This window comes from Rousettus aegyptiacus, unplaced genomic scaffold, assembly GCF_014176215.1.
Source record: "Rousettus aegyptiacus isolate mRouAeg1 unplaced genomic scaffold, mRouAeg1.p scaffold_m13_p_5, whole genome shotgun sequence".
Taxonomy (NCBI): domain Eukaryota; kingdom Metazoa; phylum Chordata; class Mammalia; order Chiroptera; family Pteropodidae; genus Rousettus; species Rousettus aegyptiacus.
In genome coordinates this window covers 68,664,264-68,684,114 of record NW_023416308.1, presented here as the reverse complement: position 1 = coordinate 68,684,114, position 19,851 = coordinate 68,664,264, and the positions used below count along the sequence as shown (strand labels likewise).

General features: G+C 37.7%; 1 protein-coding gene across 30 annotated transcripts in view; it reads right to left on the bottom strand.

The window, feature by feature from the left end:
* The window catches only part of DLG2 (discs large MAGUK scaffold protein 2), a 1,668,408-nt gene that overhangs the window by 120,014 nt on the left and 1,528,543 nt on the right, over window positions 1-19,851 (bottom strand). For all 30 annotated transcript variants that reach the window (XM_036221811.1, XM_036221806.1, XM_036221807.1 and 27 more), the window contains one exon: window positions 14,493-14,607. In XM_036221811.1, the coding sequence (XP_036077704.1) occupies window positions 14,493-14,607 (115 nt within the window). The remainder of the gene's footprint in view (window positions 1-14,492; window positions 14,608-19,851) is intronic.

Below are 19,851 nucleotides of genomic sequence, written 5' to 3'. Positions count from 1 at the left end.
TAAGTTCTAGGAGCACTGATTAGTCTACCATTTTAAGAAGTCCTTACTTTACCTATTTTTTCATTGGTATAATATTCCTGATTTGGGTTTATGTGGCTTAAAAAGTGCAGCAACTTGTATTTTGAATGGGGCTGGAATAGGACTATTCAGCACTTATTGTGTTTTTAGCAGTGTTTCAAATAAATTCCAAAGAGCACTATTTGCTTCATACCAAGAAGGACCTGGAATTCTTGCTTAAAACCCTTTAAACATGGATATTCTTATTCCTATTATACATCAGGGAATGTGATCCCAAAGATAATCATTCTCTTCTTTCACCATCTAATAACAATCTAATAACAATCTTTAAAAGCATAGAACCTTTCCTGGGTAGGTGAGAGAGATGCAAGTGAGGAGTCGATTACAGTTTTTGGCTTTTAATGTAGAGAAAAAGGGCCACAAGCCATGGAATGTGGCAGCTTCTAGAAAATGGGAATGACTCTTAGCTGACAGCCAGCAGGAAAGCAAGGGCTTTGGCCCTAAAACTGTACGGAATTGAATTCTGTCAAAGACCCAAATAAGCAAGACTCATACCCTCACCCAGAACCTCCAGAAAGGAATGCAGTCTGCTAACACATTGATTTTATTCTAGTGAGACCCTTAATGAACTTCTAAATTATAGAACCGTAGATAATAAATTTGTGTTTTTTTAAAACCACTAAATGTGTGGTAGTTTGTTACAACAACATAGAAAACTGATATACGCATAGTATTTTGTGCGTGTGTCTGGTTTCTTTCACTCAATATTATATTTACAAGATTTCTATCTGCTGCTGCATGTAGCAGCTCTTCATTTTCATTACTATATAGTATTCTCTTGTGGAAATAAACTACAATATATTTACCTATTCTATTATTAATAGACATTTGAATTATTTCCATATGCTGCTATGAATTCTTGTGTGTATTTTTGTTGCACATATGTAAATATTTTTATCGTGTATATACCTGGGAACAAATCACAGAGTATAAGAGGTTCAACAATAGTAGATACTGACAGTCTTCTAATGTAGTCATAGCAGTTTACTTCCCATGAGAAAGGCAAAGGAGTATCAATATGCTTGCCAATATTTGCAATGAACAGTTTTTCAATTTTAGTCATTCTCTTGGGTAGATAAGTGACATTGGGATTTGAATTTGTATGTTATTGATGATTGATGAAATGAACGCTTCATATGTAAATTGACCTTTCACATATCCTCTATCATAAAATAGCTGTTCAAGTATTTTGACCATTTAAAAAAATTTGGTCTCTTATTTTTTCCTTAATAACTTGTGGCAGTTATTTACACATTCTATTTCTCTTTTCAGATCTCCACATTAAAAAATCTTTTTCTATGTTCTATTTACACTTTTATTCTATTCAGATGTTTTTAATTTAATATAGTTTAATTTACTAATTTCTTTTTATAATTAGTGCATTTCGTGCCTATATTCTTCTTTCCATGTATCACTGGATTCACTTTTTTAATACTGTATTTTGGATTTTTATCTTATGTTTATGAGAGATTAGTCTATAAATTTCTCATAGTGACCATGTCATGTTTTGTTATTAAGGTGATATTAGTATTAAAAAAGCTAAAAAGTGTTCTTTCTTTTCTAATTTCTGGAAGAGTTTGAGTAAGATGCTGTCACGATTTATAAAACCTTTGGAGTTGTGTACTTATCCTCATCCTAGAGAAGAAGCTGAGACCCAGAGAAGGTGAAAACACCAGCAGTAAGTGGCATAGCCAGGATTCAAATCCCGGTACTCTCGACTCTAAAACCCAGGTTTTTTGCCTGCTCCACTATACTGTGAACTCAGGAATGAATGGCTGAATGAGCTGGTATTCTAGAGGAGTTAGTATTTCCTTCTATGACAGTTCCTACTTACTTCCAGCACTTCCAGCAGAGAGGAAATATACTGCCAAAGATGACCAAAAAAAAAAAAAAAATACAGCTTTACTTTTGGAACCCATCATATCTGACCTTTCAAATCTTTATTTCTTACTCCCCACATATCGTCAGATCCTGAAACAGAGGCTAGATTAGAATAATATGATTTTGTTTTTATCTGTTTTTGCCAACTAGCTTAGCTGAATCCTTGATCTACCTTTTCACTCCTGACAGCATTCTACATAGTATTTTGTAAGTAACAGTTACTGAAGAAAAACCGAAATCCATATCCCTTCCACTCTACCCTACTTGCTGTAGGTTAGTTGGCAGGTCTTGCAATCTCTCATCCTATATGAAGCAGCCCACAGCAGGAAACCTCATGTCTCTTTGCTGAGGATGCTTGGTAAAAACAGAGTGTGACCCCATGGTTCAAATTTGAGTCATCATAATTCCATGTCAAGGATCCGCTCACTAACCACTTTTAAGGTTCTCATTTATTATTGAGGAAGATGCATTATACATTAAATGACTATATTTTCTCACTCAAAACTTACAGGACTTTCTATAATGATTACAAGTATCAATAAGAATGAGGGAGCACATATGAAATCATCCAAGAAATGCGGTACTTCCAAAAAAATTGGACATTAAAGGCAGAGATTTGGTATCAAACAGAACCAAGTTATATTTATTCTCTTCTTTGCTGTGTAACTTTAGGCAATAATATAAACTATCTAACCTTGGTTTCATTAACTGTAAAATGGGGATGATAATGATACTCCCTTGCAGATATGGTGAGGGTTAAATTCTTATCACCATCTCCTTGTCCTTGGGATACCTGAATCCATTATATAATCAAGGACTCATTTAGTGTGTTGTGGAGGTGGGAGTAGTTTGGGGGCATCCATTTATGAAGAAAAGGCAAGAACAGGAAATTTTAGGAACAGAGAAAAGTGTCATCATCTTATAAAGAGCCAACAATGGAGTTCATTCAATTTTAGACTGTAACCAGAAACACAGAGATCCCTTCTTGATGACTAACTCGAAGTCCTCCTTAACAGGAAGAGATGGATAAACAGTTCAGAAGAAGCCATTGTAACTGGTTTAAGAGCTTTGAAAAATAAGGACTACAGGGTTACTTTAAATGAGAATTTTGTATTTTTATGATAGAGGTCACTAAAAGCTGCCAAATAGACTGTTTATTGTAAAATTCTTTTCAGTTTACATCTATTTTCTCATTATTTTACCCATGAAATCAGATTTTTAAAAAGTGCGGGGTCCTGTATCTGATAGGCCAAATCTGCATTTTTAAGAAAATTAATTAACGGGGAAAAATGCACATGAGATAAGCAATCTGGTCTGAAAAAATACAGTATACAGAATGTTTTAAAACACAGTGGAAGATATTAAGATGTGATGCTATCTTTAAAAAGAATCTCTTTTTAAAATGATAAAATAAATAAAAATACCATTTAAAAAATAATGAAAAAATAGTTTTGATGATGGAAAATTCTTTCTTACCTTTTAATAAGCAACACCAAAAAGTAACCTCGATTTATCACAGAGGATGGGTCTGGGCTTCCTACTTATTGAGAAAATGGTATAAAAGATGAAGAAAGTAGATTAGGATCATTTAGAACCAAGAGATTCAGGATTAAGAATTAAAGAATTTAGCCATCACAATGTTTCCCTTAATTTTTTAGCTATGAAGTAAGATTATATAAATAGAGGAAATATAGAGATTCATCTAGTGAGATTTTGAAAATATAAATTTTACTTTATTTAAAACTCAGATTATATTCTTATTTTTCTTTTGGCATTAAAATGCTGTTTCTTATATAAAACAATAGCAATAACAAATTGATTTCAGAATTAATTTAAAATATATATTACATATATTATAATTTGTATGTGTGCTTACTATTTTCAAAATTCTTACCTAGTGATATTAAGTTGTCAATCCCATGTCAAACTCCTGTTTGTTTTATTCTAATTTTGTTGGTCAGGGAAATCTACAAGTCTTACATCTTTTGAATTTAGAAAATGACCCATGGAGAAGACACCGCAGCCAAAAGGTCCCAGTGATTATCAAAGTCTTCTGATGTACTTTGGAACATTTCTTAAAAATTTAGGCCCGAGGGGCAAAGGAAGGGGGTAGAAACTTGCAGAACAAGAAGAGGACGATGCACTGCAGATACTAACTAAATGTGAAATAATGACACTACTTAGTTTTCGAAAGATTTACTTCAGTGGAGAGAGACGACACAAAATGGGGCATCGAAAGCTCAGAGCAAGTGGAAATTTAAAGTTTCTCAAGCACTCAGAGTGCTGGAAGACGGTATTTCTATATATTCTAAAGGCAGGCATATGGATAATTTATATAAAGTACTCTTTTAGGTAAAAGACCAAACTTGGATCCTTGAAAATGTTTCCAGTACTGGCTTTGTGTCCCTTACATTTATGTACTGCATACTAAGCAAACATGTGCTGTCAGTTTTGAGCGAAATGTCCTAAACCAGGTGTCAGCTGGACTGGCATTAATGGTTTTGGACTGTGAGGTCATGCAGAGTCCTGCATTTAGTATGATTCTCTGCTCCCGCCATCTTGATACCTTGAATTTTGAATAAGGAGCCCCACATTTTTATTTTGCACTGGGCCCTATAAATTATGAAACTGGCTGTGGGTGTCAGGCTGCATGCCTCCTCACATGTAGGATACTATGTGTGACAGGGACTTCAACTTTGTTCTTTGATGTGGGACTTTATTTGCTACCCAGGCTATAGACACTGGCTTGGCAGAAGGGGGACAGAGAATTTGTTCATTTCACTGTAATGACCAGTGGGAACTCGCTAAGTTTAATCACAAATCCCCATATTCTGGTCATCTTCAAACTAGAGTATAGGATCTAAGGTGACCGACCATGCGATAGTCAACTGCCCATTCAGCATTTAACAATGCACAGGTAGTTCTGTAAAAATCTAGTGGTACGTAAGATGGTGGTAAATGAAATACAAAGCAAACGCTAGAAAAAGTACATGTGAGTTGTGTGTTTACACATCTTTAAAGAGAGTGGACTGAGGCAAAGGCTTGGTCCTACTCTGTACTTGGAGAAAATAATAGCTTACTCTGAGCCTCAGATTCCTCATTTGAAAACTGTGAAAAAAAAAACTACCTTAACAGACATATTATATTAAATAAAATAAATAAAAGTCCTTCAAAAAAGCCACACAGCACACAGGTAAGGGCAGAAGACAGCATGTTTACATTCTAGCCCCAATTTAGTCTCTTATGGGTACACTTCAAACCTGGCCTTCCATTTTTTCTTCTTTACAATGGGACCAAAAATAGCACCTATTAATAGGTTTTTGTGAGAATTAAAATAATTCACATAAGATGCTTAGGAAATTGCCTGGCACAGAATATGATGCAATTATGATTCACTATTTATTATAATTATGATTATGATTATTAAAGTGGTGTTTGTTTATTTCATTGTTCTTATGGCATTTGTTTGGCTAAATGACTTTGAAAAATGTAGTCTGATATAATTACCACGACTCATTTGATCAAGTAAAATTTGAATTAAAGTTAAATGCTCTCCAATCTAGTAACATCCGTAATTCATTCAGTTGATTGATTCAGCAATTACCATATGCCAGAATGTAACCAGGCAATTCTTCATCTGAGAGGTACTCACCATCCAGTGGAGGGGACAGGTGAGTCAACAGGTGTGAAAAGGAGACAGTGTAAAGGTTAGAAGAGAGCAGGTTTGTGGTGCAGGGGAACAAAGAGGGGAATGTGCTCAGATACCACCTACAAGTCGTTGATGGTTGCCCTAATACTGTGTTCTGTTTAATCATTGTCTTCAATTGCCACTCAAAAAGTTCATTCAACATGTTATTTAACGAATTCTTACAATGTGTCAAGTACTGAAATTAAAGAACAAATATCTTGAGTCTTTTACCTTGCTCCTAACCTAACCTCATAATTTAGGGTGAAGGTTCCCTTAACTTTCCCATGCCCTCACCTTTCACCTGTTCTCTCCAGTGAGCATTCTGTGTCCCACCTGTTTTCCTGCTCTGCTCTCTTTTCCAGCTAGAGCTCTCTGGATTATTCTGGGAAGTAGTAATTTTGGGCTAAGAGGCCAATTATCTGGAAAGTTTCGGACATATAATAACTATGGGGTGTGGAGTAGAGTGCAAAGTCTAGGTTGGCAGAGAGACCCTTGAGTGCTTTAAGAGCTAAAAAGATGTCTTGTTAACCTTTTTATTCTCAGAGCACAGTATAGTATGAAGTAAATTGTTATGGCTCAGAAAAGGTTTTCTGGATGAATGAATGAGAGTGAGTGAATGAAGGAGGGCCCACCATTAAGAGCAATGACATCTGGATTCTAGATCTTGGGATAGAGGGACAGAGGAAAAATATGGTAGTCAATGGAAAAGTCACGCATGGTACTTTTATCCTTCTTCCTAAAGAAATATAAACATTAAAAGCCTGTTTAAAATCAGGGCAAGTCTGTGATTTCAGAGGAAGGAGAAAATGCTTCAGGTCCCCAGATGACTTCCCCTCCTTTCTATTTCTGGCTTAAAATTAGCTGCCTGAAGACAAAGCCTTTTATTTCACAATTAAGGATACAATTAAAAATGCAAATGCCTGAAAGAGTGAGCATAATGCTAATGAGTCTCAAAATATAAATAAAGAATCAAAATCTATTCTGTTTTAAAAGAGGCACCAGCTTAGGAGGCGGGCTCTGAGCACTCAAAGGTTTACAGGGATGCCCCCTTTATCTAATGAGTCCTATCTGGTAGTCTCTTTCAAAGGTTTAGTTTAACCTAATCCTAACAATAAGCTTGTGAACTAGGTATTATATCCATTTTATAAATGAGAAACTCAAATCTTAGCCATCAATAAAATTTGAAGTCCTGACCAGAAGCCAGGTCTCTGGAGGAGGCCTCTGTAAATTAAGTACAAACCAAAGAGAATATGAATTTAACCTGCACCCTCCTGGATTTGCTTTGTCTTCACTGTATTGTAGCACAACAAGCATGGGCTTCTATGAGAGATATACCTGGGTAGAGAATGTGGTTTGGCCACATAACACCTTGTGTAGGTTATTTTTAAACCTCTTCGGCCTTCTACAAGTTTCCTCCTCTTTAGAATGGGGATTATAATCACCTGTGTCATAACATTGTCATAATGTTTAAATGAAGTCGGGAGTGAAGCACTGGCACATAAACTCTGGTCCCTCAGTGTGACTTATGCAGGCACCCAGAAGTTGCAACGGTCTCTCCAGATCCCTTCTGATGTCCTGAGTCTAGACTTATTCCAGAATTTCTTCCTCATCCTGTTAAACCGTTTCAGATACTTGGTCATGTCTCTCTCAGTAAGATTTTGAGAGAGAAAAAAAATCTTAATCCAAGCAGTTTTATGTCCTATTCTGCAGGTATTTTTGAATAAATAAATGACGATTTGGCTAAATAAGAATATATGAACGAATAAATGAATGAATGAATGAATGGGAGCCACTACAAATGTCCTTGTCAGCCAGCCCTGTGCCAGCCCAGTATTGGGCAAGGGGTGCCCACAGCTGACTGTAACATGTCCTCTGGGATAGCTGCTGAGAGCATGTTAGGTTCAAGGTTGAAGAAAACGTATAAAATTCTGACTTGTAATGAAGCCTACAGATTTCATGCCTTTGCCTTAAGAAATCCACAGCCAAATGAAGTTGGGAGCAGCTTTGCACTGGAGTGAAGCCCTTGGCAGGTTCCATCCCACCTTCTTCCTTACCATCCCAGGTTACTGATCGGCAGTGCGGTGGGGGCAAGAAGTGAAACGGAAGGACATGCTACTGTTTACACACAAAAAAGACCACGGTCTCTCATAGCTTTCCCCTCTCGCCGAAATCAGTCAGGTGAGAATACCCTTCCTCTAGAATAAAAACATATCCAGATGAAGAATCCCGGGTTGGATCTGTTTTTAAGACTTCTCTCAATGTACGTTTCAGCCTTATGTCCCTGGAATATGATGACTTAGGGTGCTGAGAATGAAAACCCAAGTCCTTTCACTAAGAGAGTATAAACTGTATGTGCTTGTCTCAACCTATTATTGACTTAGGCCCCCATTTTAACAGAGGCACAGAGTTCAGCATCCAAATGAAGCAACCGGAATGGTGGCACGGTGCCAGATACGTCCTGGCCATCCCAACACACAGGTGTGCCCGTGTCCTCAGAACATGGCCAGACTCCACGCTCTTGGTGGCAGCCCAGCTGGTATTGGACTTCAGTAGGATTGATTGCTCAAAGATCTTGGTTTATATTCTAATTTTTTTCTTTTACATCTATATAGAAGGATCCAGGAATTAATTAATTCAACAAATATTTACTAAGGAGACTTAAGCTAAGCAATATGACATAAGGCACTAAGGGGATAAAAACATTTAAGACATTAACTGGGATTTACAGGTCCAGTATTAAATAACTTTTCCATTTTAGGAAGCTTTAGCATAAAACTTTAATGAAGACCAAAATGATCAGTATTTTAATAGATCCATAATAAATACCAGTGGTCTTTAGCCATAAGAAGATTTCACTGTAGGAAGACACATGGGCATGTTGTAAAGATTAAAATAGGATAATAATGGCAAGGTATATAACACATAAAGTACTAGGAAATGACAGTTACAATGATACACCTGCACACTATTTGAATTGCTTACAGACATGGACAACGACAATCCTGAGGAAAGGAGGTCTGTGTTCTCGTTCATCTCTGTGTGCTTAACATCTACCACAGACTTGTACATTGTGGGTAAGCAGGTAAACCATGTTTGTTGAATGGAAGAATCAATGCACTAATGAATCAACGTATAAAAGCCTGTATTAAACAATGCGGCAGGAGGATGACCTAGGTGCATCTGCCATATCATAACCTTTGAAACGAAACTATCTTAGGAAGCAGCAATTTCGAGTTACCAATTTAAAAAGTAGATTTAGAACCACTGTGAAAAAGAAATAAGTCCTTCAAATCCCAAACAGAACACTGTGAGCAGAGGGTTTGGAGGGAATAAAGAACACAAAAAGAGAAGTGAAAAAAATCATGGGGTTAAGGGCATTGATGACATCTACGAAGACCTGGGAGGGTCCATTGTAAGCACGGTGACTTCTTATCTGTATCTCCGGCTGAATTCTTTTCAGTTTTCTGCCTCTGGTTAGACTCATTTGGGGGATGATAAATGATCGATGAGTTGACAGAGGTGAACATTCTGGGGCCATAGAATCCTGGCCCTCCCCCTTCAGCCTTCATGGGGTCTAGAGAAGTGAAAATATAAAAGATCTCCAGGGAGTCCGTCCTCCTTCTCTTGCTAGAGAAAATCAAAGGTACAAAGGCGTCTCTTCCCACTGCTGAGAAAACAGTCTCTCTGTTCTACAGGGCAAAGATTGATTTTATAGTAAAATATAAACACCACCAACATGTATCAATTGCCTCCCATGTGCCAAGTATTTATATTTGCCATTTCGTTGATCTTCATAACCACTTTATGGTATAACGTTCTTATTTCACAAAGAAGCTAAGTCAGAGAAATCGACTTGTCCAAAATCCATGAGCTAGTAAGTAAGTGGCAAAACGAAGATTCAATTGTTTGGCAGAATCTAGAAACTGTGCTCTTAATACTGCTGTGTACCGCCTCACACGCAGGACCTGGATATCTACGCTCATGCCTAGTCTGGCTCTGTGATCTTGGGGCAATTATTTAAAATCTCTGATTCTCAGTTTCTGCATTTTTAAAATGAAAGAAATAGTCCTTGACTCTTCCAGTTGTTGGGTGAAACATATGGGAAAATACATGTAGAACACTGGCATAATGTTTGACCCATGGAAGATGCCCAGCAAATGTTTCCTTCCACTTCCACTCCTTATCTGGACCAGGGATCAGAGGCTTCCGAGGTGCCTAGAACAGCGAGGGTCTGGAGGTCCCGAGATGCTAAATGAACTACAGTGAAGATGCACTCTGCTGCCTGTCTGATGCTGTGTCGTCTGCCTGGAATGCTCGTTTTTGTTTACTCCACCTGTAAGCTGTAGATTGTGACCCACTAAGTTAAATTAACAAGATGTGACCTTTTGTTATTTTTTTAAAGGAAACAAATAGAATGGAAAATAAGGTACACTGCATATAAAAAGTGTTAATATAATTTAATAAAATTTTTCTTTCAGCTTTATGTGTGTATGGTGTATGTATTTACTAGGTCATGATGAAGAATGTATTTCTTACTCTGAGTAAAAAGACCTGAAGGCCTCTAGGTAAATTCATATAGGATCTTAAAGGACCAATTCGGTATCTTTGCATTAGGAAGCAAAAAAGCTTCCAGGTCTTTCAAGAGTTCACTTTTCACACCACACTGCATTATGAGTGTCTTCCTCTCATTTGTCTCACTCAGTAGATGTGAATCTTTTGTGGACAGGAAACATGACTTTTCTCGTTGGGTCCTTAGTGTTCATTATAGGTCCTGGCACAGAATATACATCCAAAAAATGCTTGATGAATGCATAAATAAATCTTAGCAACTGCCTTTTAACCCCAAATTCACATGAGAGAGGTTATTCCCTTGAGCTCTCAAAATCAATAGCTTTTATTAATAAGTGAACATGGGTCAAGTTTCTCTTTTACGATCTTTCCTGTGACCTTTTACTCCCCCATTGGTGGACTTATTTGCTTTTTCTCCCTTTCTCTCCCCATTCTCCCAGGGTCCTGGATGCTTTCGTTCCCTTTCACCAGAAGAAAGGCTCTTTCCTTAGCTATTTGCACTTTTGTGTGATTTTTCCCCTATATCTCTGACCTTTCTTAGTAGCATTTGAATATAAAGGTCCATTCCGATTAGCAGCAGGAAAATTCTTGTTCTCCGGTAGGGGATGCTTTTACCAGCTGGCAAGTAAGAAGGGGAGCACATATTTTAGAGGCAGAGAGATCTTAATCTGCCCATATGGAGAGCCTCGAAGTACATGCAACAAAATCTGTATTCCAGTGGCTCAGGAGCCCAAGTGCATCTAAATCTGAAGAACTGATAATGTACTTGTGGAGAATTTTGAAAAATATTTTATTCAAATTTTTAACATTTTATTTACTTTTAAGGTTCTACAACTAGATATGTTTCACAATGCAGGAAATACACAATACAAATAGCCCATTAAATCAAATATATCCAAGTCATTCGCATAGAACACGTACAGTATAATCATTAGCAACAATCAACTCCATGTGTACAGCACTACCAAAGCACTTTAAGTACCTTACACAGAAGATTAAGAGAAGGAAAATAATTACAACTAGATTGGAAATTAGAGAGGGTTGGCTGAAGTTTAAAACACCGCCTGGCTCAGACGTGGTGGTTCCCTCCCCTCTCTTCTACACTTTCAGGCAAACAAATTGCTATCACCAGGGAGGATCTTTTCTGGTAGGGGAATGAGGCCAGTTTTTGCATGACCCTGAGAAGATGCATCCTCTCAGACACAGCCAGGGCAGGGTCAGGTGTGTGTGTGTGTGCGTGCGTGTGTGTGTGTGTGTGTGTGTGTGAGAGAGAGAGAGAGAGAGAGAGAGAGAGAGAGAGAGAGAGAGAGGAGAAGAGAGAGAGAGAGCGAGCGAGCGAGCGAGAGCGAGCATGAATAAGGAAGAGGAGGCAACTGCAAGGGGAAGGGTGGTTTGTGGTGCAGATAAATATGCTACTAAGTCAGCTAAATTGTTTATTGTGGAACAAAGAGGCTGCTTGCTTTCTGGTTTAGGTTTTGGCTTTATAGAAAAATATAAATAATACTGAAGAAATCCCTTATGCCCTATAGCAGTTTATCCTGTGTAAAAACCCCACAGAGGTTTATGTTTAAATTTCTCCTCTCAGCTAACCTATTTCTTAATCTAAAAGTCAGATGCTGTGCTGACAGAAGCAGACTAGGAATCACAGCTAAGTGCATTCAACAGCTAATACCACATATGCTGAGCCCTTGGAAGGCGGAGCGATGTGGGGAGAGGGGAAGTAGGAGATCTGACTGTGCCGCCAAACAGCTGCGGGGTCCTGGGCAAATCCCTTCCTTCCCGGGGCCTTAGTTTCTCCTTCTGTAAGTTAAACAGTAGACCTCGTGATGCTAAGCTTCCTTCTACCCAGAGAATTACATAAAACTAAACAGAATGAAGAGACCAATATTCCAGGATGTCACTCTCAGATGAAAGAGACATACTCATCATCTGATATTTATATAATCAGAGAAACCCTGCTACTAATTTATTTTGTGAGAGCAACTAGTTGGCTTTAGAAAATTAGTACAACCAACTGGCACTAGGCCTACTCAAGTACTCTAGATAAACAAGCATTTCAATGAAAACCGTAGAGCCAAAAGTGGGAGGAAAAAAAACCCCAAAATGACCAAGGTACAAACTTACTGACATTTTTGGTAAGAATTCCCCTTAGGCCTTGCTAGTTCATTTCATTTTATTGCCTTTTTTTTTGTCTTTTCTTTTCAGGGGTTGGGGGTGTGTGTGCCTGTTTTATCATATCACTTGGGAACAAGGCCTGGGGATGCTGCCAGTCCTTTCCCTCTGAATTAATTCTATGCATGGCCCATCTCTCTTCCAATTATATGCTTCTAGGAGTCATTTAGATGATGCAGTCAGCCCTTTACATACAAAATAAGTATTTAGAATTGACACTGGAAACCAAAAACCACTTTTGTAGATTATAAGAAATTACTTGGAAAATTTCCCATGAAGTATTAGCTATTGAATCTCATTTAAAAGTGGTTCCTCCTTTCAATATAACCTCCAACTATTAGAATGTTAACAGAATAATATTCTTTGTAATCATAAGTCTTCAAATTTATTCTATGTCATAGTTTTATTCACCATATTAGAAAATAAAGATTTAATTCTGATTTACACTACTCTTTCAAATAAATTTATTAATTTTACATAACATTATCAGTATCACTTCATTTAATTTTCTAATCAGCAATTTAAAAGGACTAAGTTATTATCAATATGTCTTCAGCAAACTTCTAGTACACTAACATTTTGTGCATTCTATTTTTTAACAAGATCCTAATAATATGGTAATTTGTCCTTACAGTTTTATTCTATATAACTGTTTCATTTTCATTAATTAATTTATCTCTATTCTGTTAACCTAATTGGCTTTTCCTATGTTGCTACCCAATACCAAAACATTTCAACATTAAAAGATATTTTGTAGCACAAACACCAGCAATACAACATCAGTAAGGGAAATAAAAATAGCCGCCTTTCATCATATTTGTGACATCAGCACACGACACATTCTAAGGTGGTTCTCAATAGTTCCTTTCAAAGATTAAACCAAAGCATATCAAAATAATCTTCCAAAATGCAGTTGGGCACAGTTGGAACTTTTATATTCTGACTTTTTGTTTAAATTTAAAACCTCAGGGCTTCTGAGGTACTGGAACGGCCTGGAATAAGGGACTCTATTCTTGTGAGAGTGGCCAGCAAATCAAGGCCCTCGAGAACCTGCTCCCTTCTTGGCCCTGCTGTGCCAACCTAATATACACAACGGATAACTTTACAGCCAAAATGGAATCAACAGGACAAGTCAATTCAAGTACATAATTTAATATCTATAACATGCACCTCATGCCAGGAAAAGACAATAAAATTTCAGTGGGGAGAATATGACCTTAGGAGGGAGTCAGGCCAGATTCTAGGGCAGACCAGGGAGAGCAGAATATAGTGACAATGGGCATGATTTTTCCACTGGTGCCTGAATTCATTTTGACAATTAATTTGGCATCACCTTCCCCCTTTGGCTGGTTAATACATGTATTATCTTTAAAAGTATAGTCAGCACTGATGAAGTGTGTTTTAAAAGGAATATAGGAGGCTTGTGCTAAGAAGGGGTATATGTTATAATTGAGTGATGATGAATCTTACTACTCAAGACTTAAGATAGAAGACTGGAAGGCATTTCAAGTTCTATCAATCTTATTTTTTTGGTAAAGTAATGAGTTTTGTCAGACAAAGAACAAGTAACTTCTTGTGGTCTGAGAAACGCTTGGTAATGAGATGCTGCAGAAGAAAGTCTTTCTGCCCAAACTTGTTAGGAAAAGACACATAACTCAATACAAGAGTACTTTTGATTTCAAATCAATACCTAAAGTTAACGCAGTAGATATCAAGCAGGTCAGCGGGTGATACAGGAATACGTACTTCTCATACCGATGGTGAGCAAATGTCCAGGGCTTTCTTTGGTCCATGTATTCAATTTAAGATTTATCGAAATTAAAAATGTTTTTTTTTGTCATTATTTTTACTGTAACCTGTTCTAAGAACTTTATCCTGTATCAGAACATGGTCAAAGAATAATTTGTTAAAAGTGAGGCCTTTACCTAACTTAACATTTCATAAATTTCTTCAAAATGGTTAAGCTTAAGGTCTCACTGTGGTGTATCGATGAGCTCGGGTTCATAAGAACACATGATTCATCACTACGAGGTGTTGCCTTTGTCTCCTGGAGCTGGGTTGCTCACATAGTGCAGATCACAGTAAGAAATGCTCCGTTGCCTACCTGACATAGAGGGAGCGTTTCTGATTGGTTCGCAGGGACCCGGACCCGGAGCTCATGCTGTGGTTCATCATCTGCTCTCGTAGGTCATGGATTTTGGCCTCAAATCGAGCGTAATCTGGGAATGAAAACAAAGGTGGCATATTTGGTTCTGTGCCGTCAGAGAGTTAGAAATGCCGCCCACCCAAGGCAGCCCTTCACCTCTGTTGCTGGTTCCTTTGCCAAGCAACAGGAAGGTGCATAACTCAAGAAGGTGGAATGCTCAGGGTTCACTTCGTATCACTTACTTTGCAGACATACAAAATATGAAAAGAACAAATCACTTACATCCCAAAAAGTAGCTAGAAAATATATCTCCATTAAATCCCCAATCTGTGAAAAGACCACGGGGGAGGAGGACAGTGTGGGTATAAATGGGCAGCACAAGGTATCTTTGTGGTGATAGAAATGTTCTGTCTTGACTGTGTTAGTGGATACAGGTATCTGTACATCTGATAAAATGGCACAGAACTAGACACACATATACACACATACACACACATACACGAGTACAAGTAAAATTGAGAAAATAAAAACAAATTTGATGGATTATGTCAATGCCAATATTTTGGTTGTGATAATATGCTATCATTTTTTTAAGGGTTTTTAAAATTAAGTTTATTGGAGTGATATTGGTTAACAAAATTATATAGGTAATGTGCTATCGTTTTACAAAATGTTACCATTGAGTAAAGTAAAAGGTACATAGGATCTCCCTACATCATTTCTTACAACTGCATGTGAATCTCTATCTCAAAATAAAAAGCTTAATTTAGAAAAGAAAAGGCAAAAAAAAGTCCATGGAATTACTAATCATATGCAAGTTTAGGTCAGTCTCCAGTTACCTTCAGCCTGATAATTTCTCAAATCATTTGAATATATATCACACACACAAACCCACATATACATGAGATCTTAACTGGGATCTTTACTAAAAATCATTCTTCTTAATACCCTTAATCTCATCCCATAGTTTAGATTGGATTTATTTAATAATTCTCATATAGGTAGATATTTAGGCCCATCCAGTTTTTTTTGTTTTTGTTTTTGCTGTTATGAATAAAGATCTCAGTGTATGTGTGCACATTTATGGCACATTAGTAGAGCACTGTAGTGTAAATACTGGTCAAAGTATTGCACAGATCTCATAAGCCCCCATTAGCATTTCTCAGAGAAAAAGATAATCTGGCCTGGGACACAGAGCAGAAATTCTTAGTTTCTTCTGATCCATATTCCACACTGCCAGTTGATAAATAGCACCCGTTGCCCTCCAAGAACCATTAAATTTCCCATCTGTTCCAAGACTCCCTCCTTTACAACTTTGACGACTTTACTACCATGATAAAACCCTGAAAAGCCACCTCCAACTGTCCCCACTTAAGCATCTAATTCAGTGCCAGTCCCATATCCTGTTTGACCACTTTGCTAGTCATCGCATCAAATTGCAGTTATATGTGCAGTTGTCATTGTCTCTATTAGACTGAGCTCTCTGAGGGCAGAAGACATGTCTCACTCTCCTTGGAATGCCCTAAAATAACGTCTGGTATGCAGTAGTCATTTATGTAGGTGCTCAATAAACATTTTCTGAATGAATGGATAAATAATGAATGTGGAAATGAGCAGAATCATTGAGTGAATTTAGTTATTAAATGCCTGCAGATACTGAAATGGACTGTTTTCAATGTTATAGTTTTTTTAATGAAGAAAGACAACATGCTTTTCCTCTAGGACTGCTTTTTTCAGGGCTCGATGTTGTCTAATTTCAAGGCTTTAGTCCTGCTGAATCACTGCCATTCCTAAATCCCACTGTTATTTTCATTGTTCTCCAGGTGATCTCTATGCTCTTCCCATCCTGATTGTGTCATCCATTGGAAACATTTCTCTGATACTTAACCTATGTACAGTCAGCAGTTTGTAAGGCTCTTTGTTGCCACATTTTATGTATCACAGCAGGATACTTGCTTTAATAATAAACTGCGGACTCCTTACTATAGGGCTCATTAAATCTCCAAAATGCTTTCGCCATGCTATTGAAATGTTTGTTCTACATCATATTCGATGATGTTTATATTCCCTATTATGGATGGAGAAGAATTGTATTGTGTTGTGTTGTGTTGTGTTGTGTTGTGTTGTACTGTACTGTACTGTATTGTATTGCATTTGTCTAAGTTGAAATACATCCTACTCTAAACTTTTCTACTTTGACAATCATGTCTATCACAAATCTTATGTCCAAAAGTGTTTACCCCTCTCTTTGATCCTTTTTGAAAATAAAACTTAAGTACAAGTAATTGCATCGGAGCAAAAAAAAAATAAGATCTGGGTTTACAAATATAAATGTTGTGTGTTTATGTGCAAGTATACATGTGTTCGTGTGAGAGAGAGACTGAGAGAGGCAGAGAGGATAGGGGCTCATGTCTAGCTTCTCAGAGATAAAAATGAGTTTATAGAACAAGATACAAACAAATGCTTTATAAATAAACAAGAAAGCAGGTATGTACATTATGTAATATGTCTGCTTTGCTTTATAATAGTACTAAAAATTACATGTTTAAACAAGTTAAACAAAATCTAACACTACCATGTCCATTTAATCTTAATCATCTCTCCTTTTCCCAAATGTTTTATTCACATCTATGCCCACCCATTTCAAACATTTTTTTTCAGTCAAATTGCTAACACTCAGGAGAACATTTCAATGAGGAGATTTAAAAGTGTTCTGATCTTTATATCATCTAAATGGGAACTGATGTTTATTGAGCACCTGCAATGAGCTGGTATCTATGCTACATTCTTTAAATATCATATTACTTCTAACAAAGCTCGGAAGTAGGTATATTATTTTAGAGATGAGGAAATAGGTTTAGAGAGGTTAACTAACTTCATCAAAGTCATAGAGCTTCTGTTAATGGAGCTCATTGGACACAAAGCTGGCATTCAACCCTGGATCTCAGAGAGGCTAATTTGTTTCCATTACATCATAATACCTATTATAACACCATAATAGTCCTTCAGAACCTAAGGCCTTCTCAATTCTCTACCTCTTCTTTTTGACATCTTGCTCTACCTCCTCTTGACTACTGTATTAATTATATGCATGCTGAGCTTTATTATACCTTAAATTCCTTTAAGAGCGGGGATGTATCACTCATCTCTCTTCCTCAAATCTCAGGGTCCATCATTCCTTCTTTCCTGCACACAAAACTGTATCAGGTGTTGGTGTATAGTTTTGCCAAGAACCTGAAGGAGTTTTCTTCTAGCATGGGATACTGACAAAGAAATTAAGCGTGATAATGCTGAGGTGAGGGACTACATTTAAAAAGGCTGCATTTTATACTGTTTTGCTTTGTATGAAATAGGTGCCTGGTACATACAAGTTATTTATTTCATCTTTCCTGGGGTTTTCTTCTGTAACAAAAAGCAAAGCACTGAAAACAAACTCCTAGACAAATGTTTTAGAGAAATTTCAAGAAGCATTATCTCCAGTGAGTTCTTTTCCCTCCTCTATAAATATAAGCCAATTAGAAAAAATTCTACATTCTTGGGTATCTAAATCCAGTTGTTCCTGACTAGAAACATTCATATTGGGATTGTGACACTTACTTTCAGTTGGACATGATGAATGATAACAGTAAATAGGGTACAAGTTTTGGGTTATGTAGATGGGGTCAGAATCCTTGCTGTACTTATTAGCTGTGCATCATCATAAAAGTTATTAACCTTTCTGAGCTAAATTTCCTCATAAGTAAAATAGAAATAATAATTGTATCTATTTCAAGATATTTGGGAAGATTACAAGAGAGCTGATGGACTTAAAGGGTTGGCTCTTGGTAATGACTGATAATTCTTCCTGTTAATTTTCATGTGTAATTCAACACATATTCTTGTTTGTTGCTCACAAAAGTCATAACCTTTTTCTGTATCAAGTAAAATGGAAACCTGTGTCTGTTCCTAGAGCCTCCAGTATAGCCTCACTCTGTGTGTTATCAATTGATGTCTCCACCAGACCAAAGAGGAATGAGCTGCAGATGGCCAGATTCTGGGGCACTTGGCACCAGGATGAAACTGCTCACCAGCTGGGCAAAGCCCTAAGTGGTCCCTTGGATCGTCTCACAAATCCACAGTGAATAGGTCAGGAGAATGATGCCCAATTCCAATGCTGCTGCCGTTTTCAGCAATATCAGTGACCTTATCCATTAGTATTGTCTCAAGGATTTGAGCAATGATGGACATTTGGATGGAACAAAGGCCAGGGTGTGAACATTACACATGAGGGGGGCTCTACCATATACTTGTTTCCTTTGCAATTTGTCGAGGGTGAACAAGGACACCCAGAATGCAAATCTACCCTATCACTCACACAGGAAAGGAAGCATTGCCTCCTGTGAGGGGCCCGGGGTTATTTAATGCAGTAGCATTAATCTGTACTGATTAAAACTGCCCAACTGCTCATATCTTCAAAGCTTAGATGGCCAGCTTTGTGTCTGAGAGAAAACGGTAAGCTCACGTGGGTTAGACTACAGCATGATGCCAAGGGCATGTCTCCCCCCACCCCCGCCCGCCCTCAAGTGAGCTGCTGGGTAGCATACCCCTCCACAGTTATGACCTCTGCCAGCTGACTCACTATTGATTATAGGTTACCAGAGGAAGCAGTGAGAGAAGGGAATAGGGAAAGGAACTCTATGCTAGGAGGCCAGCTTCACATGTTAATCCTGTCACTAGTGAAAAACCAACAGGGCCTTGGGAAGTTACGAAACCTCAGTTTGCTCATCTGCAAATTTTAAGATTCTGCTCACAAAGTGGATTTGCAAATCAAAATGAGATTTGACGCGAAGCATTTGGTAAATGTAGGATAGTTTTTGCTATTATTACCGGGGTGGCTCCTTCAGGACAAACGTATATGCAGTCCTTAGTGGCATTAATGAGGACAATAGCATCTTACTCCTATTTGTTCATCATGGGCTTTGCACAGATTTAACAACTGGTAAAATCATTGAGCTGTAAGCGGGGTTCCACACATCTAAGTGACAGAGGCTGCTTTCCCCCCTGGGCTATTCATTTCCACACTACAGGGGAAGGAGTTTGAAGAGACCACCTGCTGCATAGTCGATAAGCGCTGCTTTTAACAGGCAAAATTAAACTAGAAGCTCTCCGAGGTTTATAAACTAAGGAAGTTCAAGCTATTGGGGCACCTTCCAGTGGGCCTTGGGCAAATGTCAGTGGTATGCATGCAGTTCACTGGAGTCACACTATTGTTCACCTATACATGACCCTCCTTCCCACTAGGGTGTATGGGAAGGATGCAGGAGGAAGAGTTCACACA